The 17,907-nt window shown below is 48.4% G+C and overlaps 1 protein-coding gene across 4 annotated transcripts in view; it reads left to right on the plus strand.

Moving 5' to 3' along the window:
- The first annotated feature begins 3,516 nt into the window (after nucleotides 1-3,516).
- The window catches only part of AATF (apoptosis antagonizing transcription factor), an 83,766-nt gene continuing 69,375 nt past the window's right edge, over nucleotides 3,517-17,907 (plus strand). For 3 of the 4 annotated variants that reach the window (XM_073316094.1, XM_073316097.1, XM_073316096.1), the window contains exons 1-4: nucleotides 9,331-9,442; nucleotides 10,913-11,104; nucleotides 12,474-12,878; nucleotides 14,274-14,411. In XM_073316094.1, the coding sequence (XP_073172195.1) occupies nucleotides 9,346-9,442; nucleotides 10,913-11,104; nucleotides 12,474-12,878; nucleotides 14,274-14,411 (832 nt within the window). In that variant the 5' untranslated portion in view covers nucleotides 9,331-9,345. Of the gene's footprint in view, nucleotides 3,646-9,330; nucleotides 9,443-10,912; nucleotides 11,105-12,473; nucleotides 12,879-14,273; nucleotides 14,412-17,907 lie in introns of those variants that run through there. The other variant, XM_073316095.1, reaches the window with a different exon arrangement.

Genomic DNA, 17,907 nt, shown 5'->3' on the forward strand with positions numbered 1-17,907 from the left:
ATTTAATTTTTGATAAATTATATACATATTTGTTATTTCTTTATATTAAATATATGCATGCTCCTCCCTTACTTTAATAATATAGGCTTGTATTCTAGAACCAAAATGCCTGTTAAACCTAATAATAATAATAATAATAATAAAAATCCAGAACAAGCAGCCACAGGAGACACTGTCTGTGTCCACAGTTTTATAATATCAGGCTTTAAGAACAAATAAGGGAAGGAACCTTAATTGTGTATTGCAGCAAAAGCAAATACAAGAAATATACAATGTAGCGTTTTATAGCCATCTTTTCATAGCCTCAAAATGTAATTTACAAAACAAAATTTGCATCCTTATGTTTTTCTATTCCGTCCTCAAAGCTGAAAAAAGCATTTAAACCCTACGTTGTGTAAAATCCAGGGGTTTCATATATAATAAACATGGGCATTAGAATGAAAGGTTATATATGTAATACAAATATTATACAATTTTAATTTTGTATGCTGTTCTTTGTATATATCACAATACTTTACAGGGAGTCTTTCTGGGAACTATTTTGAGAGCTTGTCCCAGTAACGTAGGATTTGGGGATTTTTAGTCTTTCCTCATAATGGTGTTTTACAGGGTTCTCCAAAGTCTCATTGGAAGTTGATAGCTGAGCAATAAGCTGCCTAGGCTGCTGAAGGAAATGGTAATTAATGATATTCCTCTGCCCTCTGTAGGACAACTGGCTGCACTGAACTCTTCTGCTTCAGGGGGAATAATACTGGATCATGGAGTAAAGCAACAAACGCATGACACCTTGGTTGCTGCCTGGCACAGACGTTTCTGCATTCTAATTAGAAATAACGTCTGGATTAATTTTATAGCATTTAAAAGCAGATAAGCAGTGGGGAGAATTTTTGTTGATTGGAAGAAGGAGGGGATGAGAGAGAATCATGCTGAATTTTTCTCTTAGCTAGAAGTGGATCTGCTTTTGGATCGGCGTTTGTAACTTGAACCTACCATCGTAAGGGACAGAATCCAAACACAGAATGTGAATAAACTTAAATTTGGGGACACCCAGATTTCAGCCCTCTACATTTTTCATATTTTGGGTTCTAAGGAGAATCATTATAGACATGAAGTGTAGATCCTGATCTGGAATTCTGGTTTGAGGTTTTGTAAGGGTCTGCCTGTGCACACCCCAGTGCAAGATAGGGAATATATATTAAAAAACAACAACAAAAAACACCCAAAAGATGACCCTAGAATATGGAATACAAATAGTAAGAAAATAATTTATGTGATCCTATATATTAAGCAGCTTTTTTTTTTTACAAAAATAAAAAAAGTGTGGTGTTGATTTCCTTAATTATTTAAAATGTTTACAGTAATAATGAGCACTTTTACATAATCATAATTCTTAGCTCTTTATAGAGCTGGGTTATTATAAAGTGCTTCTCAGCATCAGAGCACCTTCCAATATTAATTAATTCTCATAACCCCTCTGGGGCTATCTTTGGTTCATTATTCCCATTTTACTGATGGAGGAACTGAGGGAGAGAGGCAGGTTAAGTGACTTGCACCATCTTACACAGTAAGTCTGAGTCAGAGCTAGAACTTGCTCAGAACTTCCCAGTTTTTGTTTGCTTATGCTGTTCGTGTACAATTATGATAACTTGACAGTGGTTCCTGTTTATTAGATAGTAACCATATTCTGTGGTACATGAACTCAGAAGTCAAAGGCCAATGTGTTTATATCAAACATGGGGCCTTATCCTGCAACTCTTAGATGAATTCACTCCATGGGACTGTTGTGTGAATAAGGGTTGTAGGATTGAGTGCAATATAACATAACTATTATTGAATTAACAGGAACTGACCTTGAGTTCAACTTCCAAATGGAAAAAGCAAGACCATTTTTTTTTAAATAATTGGTTTTATAAGAATGGCTGCTGCAAGTTCCTTCTCCACTTCATCGAAGTGTTAATTACACTGGGCCAGATTCTCAGCTAATGTAAATTGAAGTCAATGGAGCTCTGAGAATTTACCCAAGATGAGAATCCGGCCCATTGCACAGGAACACATTTGTGCAAGCATCTGCACACACAAAAGGTAGAACCCTATTTACCTAAATGGAAGAGGTACCATGGAATTTAGCTGGAGAACAGATTTTGTTTTTCATAAAAGTGATGTATGTGAGGGATACATAACCTAAATAAGGAGAATGTGTGTGTGCTGGGGGGAAGAAGGTTTACAGAAAACACCAGAAAAACATACTCTTTACATAGGTTTACATACATGCTTAGACAATCATACATTCCTTCACCTCCACCCACATATCCTCCTCCCCTGAGTTAATGCTTGCACTGATCCCCCATTATATGTCACGTGTTCGTTACCCTCACCCCAACATACCCTCTCACGTACCAGGCCCTGCCTCACCCCACTTATCTGTACAAAAGTCCCATCTACTCAGCCTCTCCTTACACCCTCACAACCCCTTTTCCCTACCCTTATATACCCACCCATAACCTCCCCACCACACCCACTTACCCTCCCCTTACACCCTTCCCCCCCTTATACCTCTGGGCCCCACTCCCCCATCCCTCCTTATATCAACACCCCCCTCATCTCTCCTTATACTGATACCCCCTTACATCCACCCCCCTTCACTTCACCTGATACCCACACCCCATCCGTCCCCCCTTATACCCACAGTCTTTCACCTCACCCCCACATGCCACCATCCCCCCCTTACACCCACCCCCTCCATCCCCCCTTATACCCACACCCCACCATCCCCACTTACACCCACCCCTTCACCTCACCCCCACACCCCTCCATCCCCTCTTACACCCACCCCCTCCAATACCCACCCTTCCCTCACCTGATACCCACACCCCACCATCCCCACTTACACCCACCCCTTCACCTCACCCCCTTCACTTCACCCCCACACCCCTCCATCCCCTCTTACACCCACCCCCTCCAATACCCACCCCTTCCCTCACCTGATACCCACACCCCACCATCCCCACTTACACCCACCCCCACACCCAACCATCCCCCCTTACACCCACCCCCCCTTCACCTCACCCCCACACCCCCTTCAACCTCCCTATAACCACCGATCCCTCCCCTCCTGCTGATACCCCTAGATACTCACCCCCTCCAACCCCCTTGTACCAACACCCCCCACCTCACTTCTCCTTATACGGATACCCCCTTACACCCACACCCCCGATACCCACACCCCACTTGTACCCACAGCCTTTCACCTCACCCCCACACGCCACCATCCCCCCCTTACACCCACCCCCTCTTCAACCCCCCTATAACCACCGATCCCTCCCCTCCTGCTGATACCCCCTTATACCCACACCATCTTTCAGCCCCCTGTAGCCCCCCCTCCCCTCCTGATGCCCCCCCCAGTGATGGCCCCCATCGCTCCTTAAACCCACATCCTCCTCCCCCGCCCGCTCCCCAATGACCCCCCCGCCCGCTGACCCTTTGCCCCGCCCCGCCCGGCGGAGCCGCCCCCCCCCGGAAGCGCGGCCCGCTCCGAGCCCCCGGCGCGGCGGCCAGGGAAGATGGCGGCGCCCTTGGCGCAGCAGCTGGAGCAGCTGCTCAACCCCCTGCCCCGCCCGGCCGACCCCGAGGACGACCCGGAGGAAGGTGAGGGGCGCCGGGGGGGGGACCCTGGGCCTGGCGGGGCGCGGGGGAGCGGCCGGCGGCGCCGGGCCCGGCCGGGCCCCCACGTGGGCGCCTCATGGAGAGGAGGAGGCGGCGGCGGCGGCGCACAGAGCCCCCTGCACGCCCGATACCCCCCCCAGCGCCGCGTGTCCCCCCCCGGGCAGCGACTGGGGGCTGCCCCCGATAACCCCCGCCAGCGCCGCGTGTCCCCCCCCCGGGCAGCGACTGGGGGCTGCCCCGATAACCCCCCCCAGCGCCGCGTGTCCCCCCCCCGGGCAGCGACTGGGGGCTGCCCCCGATAACCCCCGCCAGCGCCGCGTGTCCCCCCCCCGGGCAGCGACTGGGGGCTGCCCCGATAACCCCCCCCCCAGCGCCGCGTGTCCCCCCCCCGGGCAGCGACTGGGGGCTGCCCCGATAACCCCCCCCCAGCGCCGCGTGTCCCCCCCCCCGGGTAGCGACTGGGGGCTGCCCCGATAACCCCCCCGCCAGCGCCGCGTGTCCCCCCCCCGGGCAGCGACTGGGGGCTGCCCCGATAACCCCCCCCCAGCGCCGCGTGTCCCCCCCCCGGGCAGCGACTGGGGGCTGCCCCCGATAACCCCCCCGCCAGCGCCGCGTGTCCCCCCCCCGGGCAGCGACTGGGGGCTGCCCCCGATAACCCCCCCCAGTGCCGCGTGTCCCCCCCCCGGGCAGCGACTGGGGGCTGCCCCCGATACCCCCCCCCAGCGCCGCGTGTCCCCCCCCCCCGGGTAGCGACTGGGGGCTGCCCCCGATAACCCCCCCGCCAGCGCCGCGTGTCCCCCCCCCGGGCAGCGACTGGGGGCTGCCCCCGATAACCCCCCCCGCCAGCGCCGCGTGTCCCCCCCCCGGGCAGCGACTGGGGGCTGCCCTCGATAACCCCCCCCCAGCGCCGCGTGTCCCCCCCCCCCCCCCGGGCAGCGACTGGGGGCTGCCCTCGATAACCCCCCCCCAGCGCCGCGTGTCCCCCCCCCGGGCAGCGACTGGGGGCTGCCCCCGATAACCCCCCCCGCCAGCGCCACGTGTCCCGCCCCCCGGGCACCGACTGGGGGCTGCCCCCGATAACCCCCCCCCCCCCAGCGCCGCGTGTCGTCCCCCCCGGGCAGCGACTGGGGGCTGCCCCCGATAACCCCCCCCAGCGCCGCGTGTCCCCCCCCGGGCAGCGACTGGGGGCTGCCCCCGATAACCCCCCCGCCAGCGCCGCGTGTCGTCCCCCCTGGGCAGCGACTGGGGGCTGCCCCCGATAACCCCCACCCCCAGTGCCGCGTGACGCCCCCCCAGCACCGCGTGTCCCCTCCTGGGCAGCAACTGGGGGCTGCCCCCAATACCTCCCCCCGGTGCCGTGTGTGCGTCCCCCCCGGGGTAGCGACTGGGGGCTGCCACCAATACCTCCCCCCCGGCGCCGCGTGTCCCCCCCCCGGCAGTGACTGGGGGCTGCCCCCGATAACTCCCTCCCCAGCGCCGCATGTCCCACCCCCAGGCAGCAACTGGGGGCTGCCCCCCAATACTTTCCAGTGCCGCATGTCCCTACCGGGCAGCGACACGAGGCTGCCCCCCACCAGTATTTCCCCCCAATGCTGTGTGCTCCCCCCACCCCCTCCCGCGGGCAGCGACTGGGGGCCGCACCCCACCAATATGTCCCCGAGTGCATTCCTCCCTGGTACACTGGGGGCTGCTCTTTTCGCCCCCCCGCCTCCCGAGGTCTTCTCTCCTCCCTGAACATTGAGTGGGGGTCTGCTCCCCGCTTCCTCAATACCTCTTCTCTCTCCTTCCCCGCTATGGCAGTGACCCCTGGCTAATACTCACTCTCCTTACCCAGCTCCAAAACGGGGGCCTTCTTTCCCTCAACTCCTCTCCCTTCCCTGGGGCAGAGACTGGGGGCTGCTCCCTCCCTTGGCACCTACCGGAGAACCTCAGAGTTACGAACAGACCGGCCAACCACACGCCTCATTTGGAACCGGAAGGCCACAATCAGGCAGCAGCAGAGACAAAAAAGCAAATACAGCACAGTACTGTGTTAAACCTAAGCTACTTAAAAAATAAAGGGAAAGCAGCATTTTGCTTCTGCATAGTAAAGTTTCGAAGCTGTATGAAGTCGATGTTCAGTTGTGAACTTTTGAAAGAACCACCACAATGTTTTGTTCAGAGTTTCTAACCTTTCCAAGTTACGAACAACCTCCATTCCCAAGGTGTTCGTAACTCTGAGGGTCTGCTGTACTGTACCTCCATGAGTGTGCGCTTTCCCGGTTTCCACTGTGGGCATTCGTGTGGCCTGCGTAATCACTTGGTCAGTATATTTCGATGCTGGTTTACCTTGATCCATCCATAGCTCAGCACCTGTGTGAGGCTTCCCCGTCCTTGGGAGTCTCCCATATAAATCACTGGGGCGCTGGGTGGCAGCATGGCAGTTGCTGGTCTTCATCATCTCATTTGGGTGGAGCTGGATCTATATCTCGCTGCTCCTGCTATGCTAGCGATTGTGTTGAGTGATGCCTCTGAAGCATCCCAGCAAGGACTGTCGCTCTTTACTGCTTAAAATTTACCCCGTCCCCCCGCATATGAGTTTGCTGTGAACTACTGTATTGTTGTTTTAATTCATATCAGAAATGCATTATCACAAAATTTAGAGACTACTGTTGGGGAAATTAATGACCCAGCATTTTAAGCTTCCCGACCCAATAATTTTCATGTGCCCATCAGTTTCTCTCTCTCTCTCCATGTGTCCCACATTTGGCCAATTTGGCTGTACTGGTATGGGATGAATTGATTGCTATAGTCACTATTCCCTACTAAGCAGGGCCTTGGGAATGTATCATGGGCTCCTGTTGTTTGCATTGGGTCCAAAAGGGGTGCTGGCTCAGAGCTTAGAAAATGTAGTGAACACCTAATGTCTCACAGATTAAACCAATCAGCCAAAGGCTGCTACAGATACGAGGGAGGTGTACCAGTGAGGTCCTGGGGCAACGGTAAAAAATTTACTGCCCCCCAATTTACCTGCTGGGAAAAGGGAGGGACTTTGATTTCTGCCATCGTGCTGTGTCCAGATTGTGCCTGGGGGCTCCATCTGTTATCCTTTGGCTAGGCGTGTCTGATGATTTTAAAGGCTCCATATGCTGTCTAAAAGGGCCTATGTCTCTCCAGCCTATCCCAGGGCTGCATGTTGTTGGTCCTCTCTTCTGTTCTTCTCCGAGCCTCCATTTTTGAATCCTTCCCTCCTGTGAATAGCCCCAGCGTCTGCTTCTGCTGTCGCTTTTACCAAGAAGTAGGGCAATTAAATGCTCACAGCCTTCTGTATATAAGCAGCAACACTGACCAGAGGCCTTGTTAATTTCGTTTTGCTAACTGTGAAAATGTGTGTCGCTGTAGATGCCCTGTCGGCGCACTTAGACCTGCTCTACGCTTAAAAGTTTTGCCGGCATAACTGTCAGTTAGGAGTGTGGAAAAATGCCTCCCTTAACTGACATAATAGCTATGTCAGTCAACAAACGCCCTGGTATACATGCAGAAAAGTCATTTTGCCAGCCTAGCTTATTTCATTTGGGGAGCTGATGTTGCTTTGTCTCCCTGAGGAGGATTTGCCAGTATAGCCTACCAGCAAACTCTCTCTAGTGTAGACAAGGCCTTGGGAAGAAGGGTACTGCATCGATTCTTCACACTTAATTCTCAATTGGAAGGTTTCCTCTGGAGCTGGAAGGGATAGAAATGTAGTTTTTATTTAAAATAAAGCTTAAATTCAACAGCAGTTACTGGCAGTTATAATTATTTGTTATTGTTTATCTGTTTTGTATTTAGGGGTCTCCAACAAGGATCAGGGTTCCATTATGCTAATTCTAAAAAAAAGTCCCTGCCAGGAAGAACGTACGGTGTTACACGTAATGTGGATATAAGAAACTAAAGGGGTTGGAGGAAGCAAGGAGGACAAGTTACCTGGTAACAATCATGTCTAGCATGTTCAGTAGCAGTCAGAGCACACCAGCTTTCCAGGCTGCTGTTTATCATACTAGATGTGATTGTTCATTGTTTGTTCATTGTTTTCTCCTGGCCACTGGCAAGTGGATTTTTTTTTATCAAGCCCTTTGCTAGCTGAATTGCAAATTTTTAGAAATTGGTTTCTCCTTCCATGACATGTAGTGGCAATGTCCTCTTTGTCGTTTTTAGACCGATACCTGCCATTTTTTTACTGCTTTGGACTTCACACATTCATCCCATCACACCAGTGCAGAGTGCCTCCAATGGACCAAAATAAATAAAATAAAATAAAATTAACAAAGCAAGGACACTGAACTCTTCTTCAGGGCTTGTCTGCATTACACAATTTTATTGTGTTCAGGCTTGATTATGAAGAGTTGAGTGAGCTGTCACAATACGGAACGGAATTTGCCCTGGTTTACACTGACTGGGCAGTCATGGTGGTCAGCATTGCGTCAGCTAACTCGACTCTATACAACTGTGTGTGAACATAAGATAGACAAGAACTCATTAACCAGACGTGGTTGACATGTTACGTTTTCTTGAGGTTAAAGAATTTTTTGGCTTTGAGCCTTTTTGTGTGTGTGTGTCTGTCTAGTAGCAGCTCTCAGATGCACATGGGTTGGGAACCAAGGATGTGACCCATGGAGTCCTACAGGGCAGTCTGAAGCCACTCTATTTATCTAGTCTCTCCTCTCAAGCACCTACCACCCTGGTGCTGGATCTCTCACCCTCTTCTTGTAAGTGCAGGGTGATGACAGAGGTGATCAGCTGCAGGTTTTGTTGCTTATGAATTCAACAAGCAATTTGTTTCATCTTTAAAGGAAACTAGGAGTACAGAAAAGTATGACGGCTGTGTATTTATGGCTTAGTGGATAGAGAATTGGCCTGGGAGTTGGGAGACATGGGTTCTGCTACTACTCACTGTATGACCTGTGAGCAAATCATGGGTCCCCAGCCTGGGGTCTCCCACCCCTCTTCTGTCTTGTCTGTTTATGCAGGCTGCTCAGTCAGGGTGGAGACTCTTGCTATGTGTCTGCACAGCACTTAGCACAATGGGAACCCCCTCTTAGATGGAGCTTCTAAATGCTACTGTAACAGAAATAGTTAATAATCTGGATTCTTAAATGTGACTTAGATGCAGCCATCGGGTTCCTGGTCACTTGACAAGGTGGCCCTCATTTTTGCAGAAATGTCTGACTTGCTTTACATAGTCAATACATAATGCCTGCTTTAAAGATATCAACCAGCAAGTTATGTAACCTGTTGCGTTGCATATACTGTGCGTTGGTCTCCATTGTGAGCAATATGTGGGTGAAATTCATTTAATTGCAAAGTGTGTCTTGAGGCGTTTGAGGAGCTGTGTGCTAGTGTGAATTTCTATACTATGGCTACGTCTACATTAGAGACCCTTACAGCTGCACAGCTGTACCACTGCGAGGTCTCCTGTGTAGCAGCTCTGTGCCAATGGGAAAGTGCTCTCCCATCAACATAATTAGCCACCCGCAGCAAGCGGTGGTAGCAGCTCTCCTGTCCACATAGCGTTGTGCACACCTTTACTTATGCTGGCAAAACTTATGTTGCTCAGGGGGGTGTTTTTTTCACACCCCTGCATGATCTATGTTTTCCCCACCTCAGTGGTAGTGACCTAAATGAGAAGCTTGCAGAACTTGCTTTCCTTATGTTTTCTATAGAACAATGACTTTCCAGCCAAGCGGGTTATGGGAAGCTCCTGATTTCCCTTTCACCATTTTGCAGTTCAGTGCCTGCTTGAGAATAAGACATTTTATTCCCTGTGAGTTGTTTTCTTCTCTCCCCTTAAGTAAATAGTTTACATAAATGGGGCATTAACATTCTCAAACACACATTAAAAAAGCACTTAGCGATGTTCAGCCAATCAGATCACTCAATTGGCTGAACAATCCTAACCCTATAATTTTGCAGAGGGTGCCTTGCGCATGAATGAAAATAGAGAAGAGAACCTGTTAAATAATGATCCACGTTTGCTGGAATAAACCATTTCCCCGTTTCTGAAGAATGGAGATGGGGAAAAGAGAACAGTCATTGTAATAAAGTTGTTTTCTATATTTAGACAATTACAGCATTTAGTTATTTCAGTGTCTTATAAATTTATCAAGAGCCCAGAGGGCATCCGAGTTACGGGTGGTTGTTTTTTCATTTGCAAGCGCAGAATGAAACCCCTCCAGCTTTGCTGAATCTTCTAGCCAGTTGGTCAGACTTCTCAGGAGGACCCTATTATTCAGGGACCCCCCAAAGTGGGACTGAGCAGACATATTCTATGCGGTGCCTAATGTGGTCTGTCTAATATGGACAAGGGGGTGAATATAGGCCAGTGTTCATGTAACAAAATGAACTAGATAAAATTATTTTGGTGTTTGATAATGAACATATGGAGAGCCTCTTGGAGTGACAGGATACTTTGCTCTAGTTAAAAGTGCTGCACTTCACTGACCTATAGAACCAAACCAAAATTGTTCAGGAGAAACCTAGATTATAATTGGAGGCACGTTTGGAGTTAGTCAATTTATAAAACTTTCAGCCATGTTCTTCCCAAGATTTTGATGGTGCTGGAAGGGGGAATAGGAGCTTTAAACCATAGAAAAGTCTTAGTGATTTCCTTTTTGAAACATAGATGCCTTTGGAACAATTTCTACTCCTTGTTGATGACCCAAACTGTTGTAACCTGGTCTGAATATACTGCCTCACTCTTCTCTGCTGGGTGGGATCAGACTTGCGTTCAGGGTATGTAACTGGTTGGCCTTTAGAAGCTGGCCTCCAGAGGATAGAAGTCGATCTGTGTTAATATGCTCTTTCCAAAATTGGATGAATCTGACCAGGTTTTTTTGAAGCACCTAAAGCTTGGCTTTGGTCCCCGAAGAGGTTTACGACCCTTTTGGTGAACCTAGGAGAAGCCCGTCCAGGGGTGGACAGAGCCAGATAGGTATTGATGAGGTTTGATTCCAGAAATGAAACTTGTCGGCTGTGTGTGTCACCGACCTGTGAACAGCTCAGTTCTATACAACTCCTAATATGACTTGTCCTTTAGCTCATGGGTTAGAGGCCAGTGTATGCGGAATGCAAGGTCCCTAGTTCTAGTCCCCTGGATCCAAGGAGGATATAGATATTATTTAAGCCCAGTCTGCTTTCTGGCAGTCCTAGATAGAATCGCTCTCCTGTCTCGCAAGTCTGAGTTCTGCTCTTAGTTTGAAACCCTGCACTATTAACCCCCCTCTCGTCTTCACAGCCACTGCTGCTAGGGTGATTGACAAGTTCGATGAGGGCGGAACTGAAGATGACATCCTTGCCGTCGGCAATATACGTAAACGAGCCTCCGCCTCCCTCTTAGAAGCTGATAAGAGGTACAGCGGGAGAGCTGTATCTCGCCAGGCCTTGCAGGAAGAGCGATGGGGAGAGTCTCTGCCTGGAGCAGCATTTGGTGAGAAATTCTGTTTCTTTCCCTGACTTTCCACGGCGGCCCCCCCCCCTGCACCCCGTAAACTGCTTCCTGATCCCCCAACCCTAAACTGTGAACTACAGGCAGTAAGTAAGCTCTTACACGGCACCGTGATAGGAGTCCCAGCTCAGCAGTGTTTAAGTCTCATTGACTTCATGAGCTTAAAGTTAAGCGTGGCTTCTTAAGTGCTGTGCTGAATCATAGCCTTATGCATTAGCTCCTGGGAAAGGGAAGCCTCCAGGACCGTAACTGCTCCCTGTGGATGAAGGAAGGACAGTGACTAAATCTCAGGTACAAAAAGTTCAGCCAGGTTAAATTACCTGGCAAGGAAAGTGACGTGAACTCCGTGTGGCATGGGAGAACTAGCTGCCATCTTTAAATTGTCAGCTCTTGGGAATTTGTAGCTGCTTAGTGCTTATGTACAATTTCTCATTATAAAGACACATGTACCAAAGCATGAGCACCTGGTTTGCTTACCATTGCTTCATTATTAAATGGGAAAGGCTGTCAGCTAATCAATGGATGTGATAATTGTTGTTGGAGTGACTGTTACTGCAGAAAAGCATGAACTAAGGTTTCAGTTTGCCAACGTATCCTCATAAGCCTCTTGGTTAGCCTAAGGAAGGAGCAAAATTGTGCCTAGAATTATCCCTAGTGGACTAGAGATCTAAACCAGGCCAGACCACCAACTGGATGCTGATTTTTTAGGGTGTGATTTAGTCGCGGGTAGTTTTAGTAAAAGTCACGGACAGGTCACAGGCAATAACCAAAAAGTCACGGCCAGTGACCTGACCGTGACTTTTACTGAAAATACCCGTAACTAAATCTTACTTGCTGGGGCAGGGGGGTGTGATCCAGCGGACGCTGCTGTTCCTGGGGGTTGGGGGCAGCCCGGGGCCCCGCCGCCGCTGCTGCTCTGGGCCAGGGGCCTGCCACCGCTGCTCCTCTGGGACAGGGGGAAACCTGGGGCCCCACCGCTCCTCCAGGCCGGGGCCCCCCCACCGCTGTTGCTTCTCTGGGCAGGGGCAGCCTGTGACATCATGGCTGCTCCCAGAACTCTGCTCCAGAGCAGCTCCCGGGGCCAGTTGCCTGGGACCAGCTGGCTGGGGCTGCCGGAGCAGCAGCCGGTCCCAGGACTGCCCCTGCTGCTCGGGTGGCCGTGGGGTGAGCCACATCAGCCATTGCAGCTGCGGAAGTCCCAGAGGTCCCGGAAAGTCACAGAATCCATGACTTCTGTGACCCCTGTGAAAGATTTGCAGCCTTACTGATAATGGATATTACAGAGTTGCAGTCATACTTTGTGATTAAATAACTTTGTTGAAATATCCCCTTTTCTAATTATCGGATGAAGAAACGTCGTCTGAGAGAGACCTTGACATTGGAGATCTGGAGGAAGAATTGGATGAGGACATTCTAGATGCTACAGCTGATCAGGACGATGAGCGCAGCAGTGCTCAGGGTGACTTGGGAAGCGACCCAGAGGAGGGGAGAGAAACATCTGCCGAGCTCCAAACACCGAAGTTTAGTTTCCAGAACATCCGTGACTTTGAGAAATTTATGGAAGGGATGGATGATGTGGGGAGCAGTGAAGAGGAGGATGAAGAAAAAGAGAGCAATGAAGAAGAATCTGGGGATGCAAGTGAGGAGGACGCGGCAGATGCCAAAAAGAGCGATGATGATGGGGGGGTGGTGACCTTCTCTAAAGAAAAAGTGTCTGAAGAAGTAGAAAAAGGAAAAGCTGTGAAAAACCAAATAGGTTTGTACATGGAATTTGCTTTGTATTTTGATGAGTCTTACGCCTTGTCTATGCTACAGAAATGAACTGTGCTAAGACCTGTTTTAAGCCATTTGCATGTTGCAGCACGCACTGGAGTAGTTTTAGGAGTTTACAGCAAGTGTCCTACCAGCTGTGCTCCATAGACTGTGGCCTGGTCTGTGCTGCAGAATTAAACTAGTACTTTGTCAGTAATTGGTTTAACTGAGCCAGTGCTGAGCATTGTTATGATACCAATGTAAACAAGGACTTACTGCACTGTATGTGTTGCTCAGGGACTCAGACACTAGTCTGTGTTTTGGTGTGCTTGAGTACAGGGGTTCTTAACCTTTTCCTTTCTGAGGCCCCTCCAACATGCTGTAAAAATTCCATTGCCCATCTGTGCCACAAAAGCTGTTTTTCTGCATGTAAAAGCCAGGGCTAGCGTTAGGGGATAGCAAGCAGGGCAATTGCCCGGGGCCCCATGAAACTAAGTTGCTCAGGCTTCAGCTTCAGCCCCAGGCTTTGGCTTTCTGCCCTGGGCCCCCGCAAATCTAATGCTGGCCCTGCTCAGCGGACCCCCTGAAACCTGCTTGCGGCCCCCCAGTGGGCCCTGGACCCCAGTTGCTTTAGTAATCCATCCCAGTGTGTTGGCTGGGGAGGAGGTGCCAGTTTTCTATGCCCTTGTGAGCTCCATTCTCCAGAGTGAAGATTTTGGGTTTAATGGGGATATAATTATGGATTACAATGGAAACTAAACATCCTCCTCACTTCCTTTAGGAGGAGTTTTTTCTAAAGTTGATGTACATGATGATTAAATATTTTCTCTCGGTGGTCCTTCGTTAGCCTGTATGACTAGTTGTCTTTGCTAACCCAGAAGCTTCTAGGTTGGTGATGACAACCCATCAGTGCAGGTGTTAACCATGACATGGTGACTGTTTGCTCCCACCTTGTGGGGATTCTTCAGTTAATCCCCTGCCCCCATCACTGGACCCATCTTCCCTGCAGTCCAGATTTTGCTCTGCGTGGCATGATCTACTGTGTGCCAGCTGAATTGGTGACGCGTGCCATTCCTTGCTGTTTGGCATTTGTTGTGTCAAACAGTGGAGCTGTGTGCACCTTTGCTTTGGCAGTTCTACGATTTGAATTTCTCTTGTGAATTTTAACAGAAGCCTCGAGAAGCTTTTAGGCAACTACTATCTAGTTGTCCCATTAAATAATGAGTCTCCGTTTGCAAAGTGTTGTTGCAAAAGGAAAGTGCTGCTGGGGAAGGAGAGCAAAGAGAAGTGGCTGATGCTTTCTGGTTCAGAGTCTTTGGGAGGCAGGGGTCACAGGAAAGTGAGTGAATAAATGCTTTGGAATATGAAATTCATTTTTTGTTTCCACTGTGTTTTAAAGCCCTGTGGGACCAGCTGTTAGAAGGGAGAATCAAACTGCAGAAAGCGCTCCTGACGGCCAACCAGCTTCCACAGCCAGATACGTTCCCGGCATTTAAAAAGGAAGGTGGGCGAGAGTTTGCCAGCGCACTCAAGAACAGTAAGTAGTTTTAACTCTGCCTGCTTTAGTGTCAGAAATACAGACCCTGCTCTCAGGGAGACCCAGGTTCTGTACTCAGTTGCGGGCTGGCAGAGGCTGGGAGTGGCTGTGGAGCCAATGTCTTCAGCCTCTGAGACAGGGATTTGTGCCTTGTGATAGGAACCCTTGTGGTTACTGTAATTAGGGATCAGGTTTAACAGGCTCAGGTGACGGTCCCATCCAAGTCTACTTTGGCTGAATGGCAGGACACTGATGTGCGAGGGGAAGGACCGTGGAGATACAGACACCTGTCATGTAAATCGTATGTTTTATTGTTATTTATTTGTGTGGTGGTAGCCCCTAGGAGCCCTTGTTACGGACCAGGGGTGCTGCACAAGCACAGAACAAAGGCAGTCCCTGCCTCAAAGAGCTCCCAGGCTAAGTAAATCTGTGCCCTTATCCATATGTATTGGGCCAAGTTCGGTTCTGGTGGTGGCTACTTGTCCTATCTTAGCACCACGACGCCTCAGCTGAGCTTGTGGCCACACTGACTCCAGTGCGTTCCCACCAGAGTTCGGTGTGGTCCTGGAGTCTGAATGAATTGTTTTTTTCTTGTTGAACATCAGAAGTGATTGGTTATCAGTTCGGTGTATTGCCGGTCTGCTGCGTTCTGTGTGATCCGTCCTCAGCATAGGGTACCCTCGGAAAATGGGTTGATTCCTCTTTCTGTTTTGAGTCCCTAGGCAGCACTGCAGCATGCTGAGAGGCAGAGGGTCACCAAACCATGAGACTCTCTATACCCTAGTTTAATGCTGCACACGGGGTAAGATCTCAAAGAGAAAGTCTGTGTTGCCAGGTGCCTGCTGTCCAACTGGACAGTAAGTGTCCATTCAGTTAGGAGACTGATTCATCTATTTAACAAACAAAAAAAACCCCACAACAACAAAACAGTAGTACTGTTAATGATACTGGTCAGGTAAGGCCTACAGTGGGTTCTCTAAGAGATGGCAAATATAATGCGCAAAACGCACCTAGTAAACACTATGCACTCAGAACTCATTTCCATTGACTTCCGTGGGATTTGGATCAGACTTTTGTTTCCTAATTAGTAAATGAAATAAAAAATCATCAAACCTGTTCAATTGTTCAGTACAAGAAAGGAGAGTGGGTTTCTGCAGTATTTTTATGTCCTAGTGATCAAAATGTTGGCAAAAATAATGAAGTGCAGACACAGTAGAATATTCTTCTGGAACTTTAAATGATGATGATGTGTGCACCGAGTCATTTAAAAACTCACTGAGAAAGTTGTTTCTTTAGCTCAAAATTCTTTCTTCTCAACACCCTGGTTCTGGATATTTTCCAGCTTCTAGACCCTTACAGTTCATCAAAGAAAACACCCAATTATAAAGCAGTACCTTTATATCTCCACTTCTGCAGATCCCAGCCAGCCCTTTGGTACTGGTCCTGTGTCTAGTCTAATCTTGAAAGGTGCCTATTTTCGTGTTCAGTTGAATGTGCGGCTGTAATGATGTGAGAACCCTGTGAGGTTTTGGCTTAAAGTGGCAGAATCTGGTTCATGAACTTTTTGGCACCGTCAAATCTGAGCCTAAATCCTGACCCTGAGTTGGCCTTTGACCGAACCTAATAGCCCATCTTAAACCTAATCCAGATCTGAACAAATTAGCTCCTCATCACATCTCTACTCGTAGCAGGTGAGGAACTCTATATTTCCAAGTTAGCTCTGCTGCTTTAAGTGAAGTGATTGAAGTGTGTGTGTGGGGGGAGGCAAACTCCCAATAATACTAAGCTGACCTTTCAGTGAAATGCATGTTATTAATGTATTTAATGAGATGCATTACAAACTGCAGCAAGCACTATGTTTCATTACAGGTCTAAAATGCAATATCATTAAAGACCTTTAACAGAAACAAAGGTTGACATTTTGATATTTCCCATAAGCAAAATACATCCAAGCACATGGAATATAATATAGTATAAGTCCAGTATAGGGGAGATGTTAATTTTTTAGTTGTCCGGGAATGTTAAAAGAAAATCCACTGTTTAATAACTGCTTTGTGATTTCTCTCTCTTCTCTCACCCCTTTTTCATAATCTGGCTAGGAGGGGTTGCAATACTGTAGATTTACATTCCTGATGTCTTACATTCACTTTTGTGCTGTATTTAATGTGTGAAAACACCAAGAAAAGAGAGGACTTGGGTGCTGCCAGGGAATATAGCTTGGGCTAATGGGAAGATATTAGCAAAGGGAAAATTTAGATTGACTCTCAAGAAATGCTTTGTAACAAGGGTGCTATTGGGGTTAAAAACGTAATAAGGCTCAAAGAGGGATTGGGCGCCAATATGGTTAACGAGGTAATACTAACAAAGTGTGTAAGTGATAGAAAATCTTATGCCTCATGGCTAAAGACAATCTCTAACTACTAGAATGAGACCCCGATCTGGTTACTGTGTGGTTTTGTGCACCTTCTTCTGAAGCACCTACTGCTGGCTGCTGTTGGGGACAGGACTGAAATAGATGGACCACAGCTCTGATCCAGTCTGGCAGTTCCTAGCTTTATTAGATTGTGGAATGGTCTTTTATGGGAAGTACTAGAAACTCCATCACCGGGGCCTCTGAAAGGTAGCCTGAGAATGTATTGTGGGGAACAATTCTGCACTGGTTCTAAGGGGATGGACTGGATAATCTCGTAGATCTTTTTCATCTCTAGGGTCTATCAAATAGGTAAACCTGGTGCATTGTCAAGGGATCCAGTATTTGGTATTTTTGCTTGTTAAAGCATCTATGGCCGAGGTCATGTCATGTTTATCCGTTAATCTCTTCAGGGCAGGGAACTTGATCTATGTTAGTAAAGCACTGTATGAATTTATGGTGCCATGTAATTGATTTTTAACAATATTGAGTTCAGGAACTTTCTCATTAAATCATCTCTTGTTTAGTGTTTTCTAATATTGTTCTTTTAAAGGACAAAGATTAAATTCCATTTCTCTTAATGTAATTTGCAATGAACATAGGATATTTTACAATGCAAACATTCCATTTTTTCTTTTTAAAATGAGGTGCACAGTGTTGGCCTGTGTCTTGCTGATGTTGTCACGACTGTGCAAAGGTGCTTTTGCCAATTTTTAATTTAGGACGTGTAAAACAAACTTGCTCTGTTTGTGGCCTACATCTTCTAACTGGCCAGAGCGGCAAAGTTGGTACTAAATAATATTAGTGGCTTTTCATCTTGGTTGATTTCTAAGCAGTTGACATATGTAGCTCACTGACACACAAGCTGTACCCAGCAATCGCTCTTGTAATGTCAGTTTAATACCTGATACGTCCCTTGTCATCAGCCTATATCCTGCCCTTTTATGGGGATGGATAGTGTGATGCAATGGTCTTTCTCATCTCTAACTACTACAGTAAAATCCCTGTGGATTAGCATGGTTCGAGAAGTTACTTAATTATTATGTCTTTTGTGAGGTTGGTCCAATGTGTCATACTTCTAAAATG

Source organism: Lepidochelys kempii, chromosome 17 (genome assembly GCF_965140265.1).
Source record: "Lepidochelys kempii isolate rLepKem1 chromosome 17, rLepKem1.hap2, whole genome shotgun sequence".
In the NCBI taxonomy this organism is placed as follows: Eukaryota; Metazoa; Chordata; order Testudines; family Cheloniidae; genus Lepidochelys; species Lepidochelys kempii.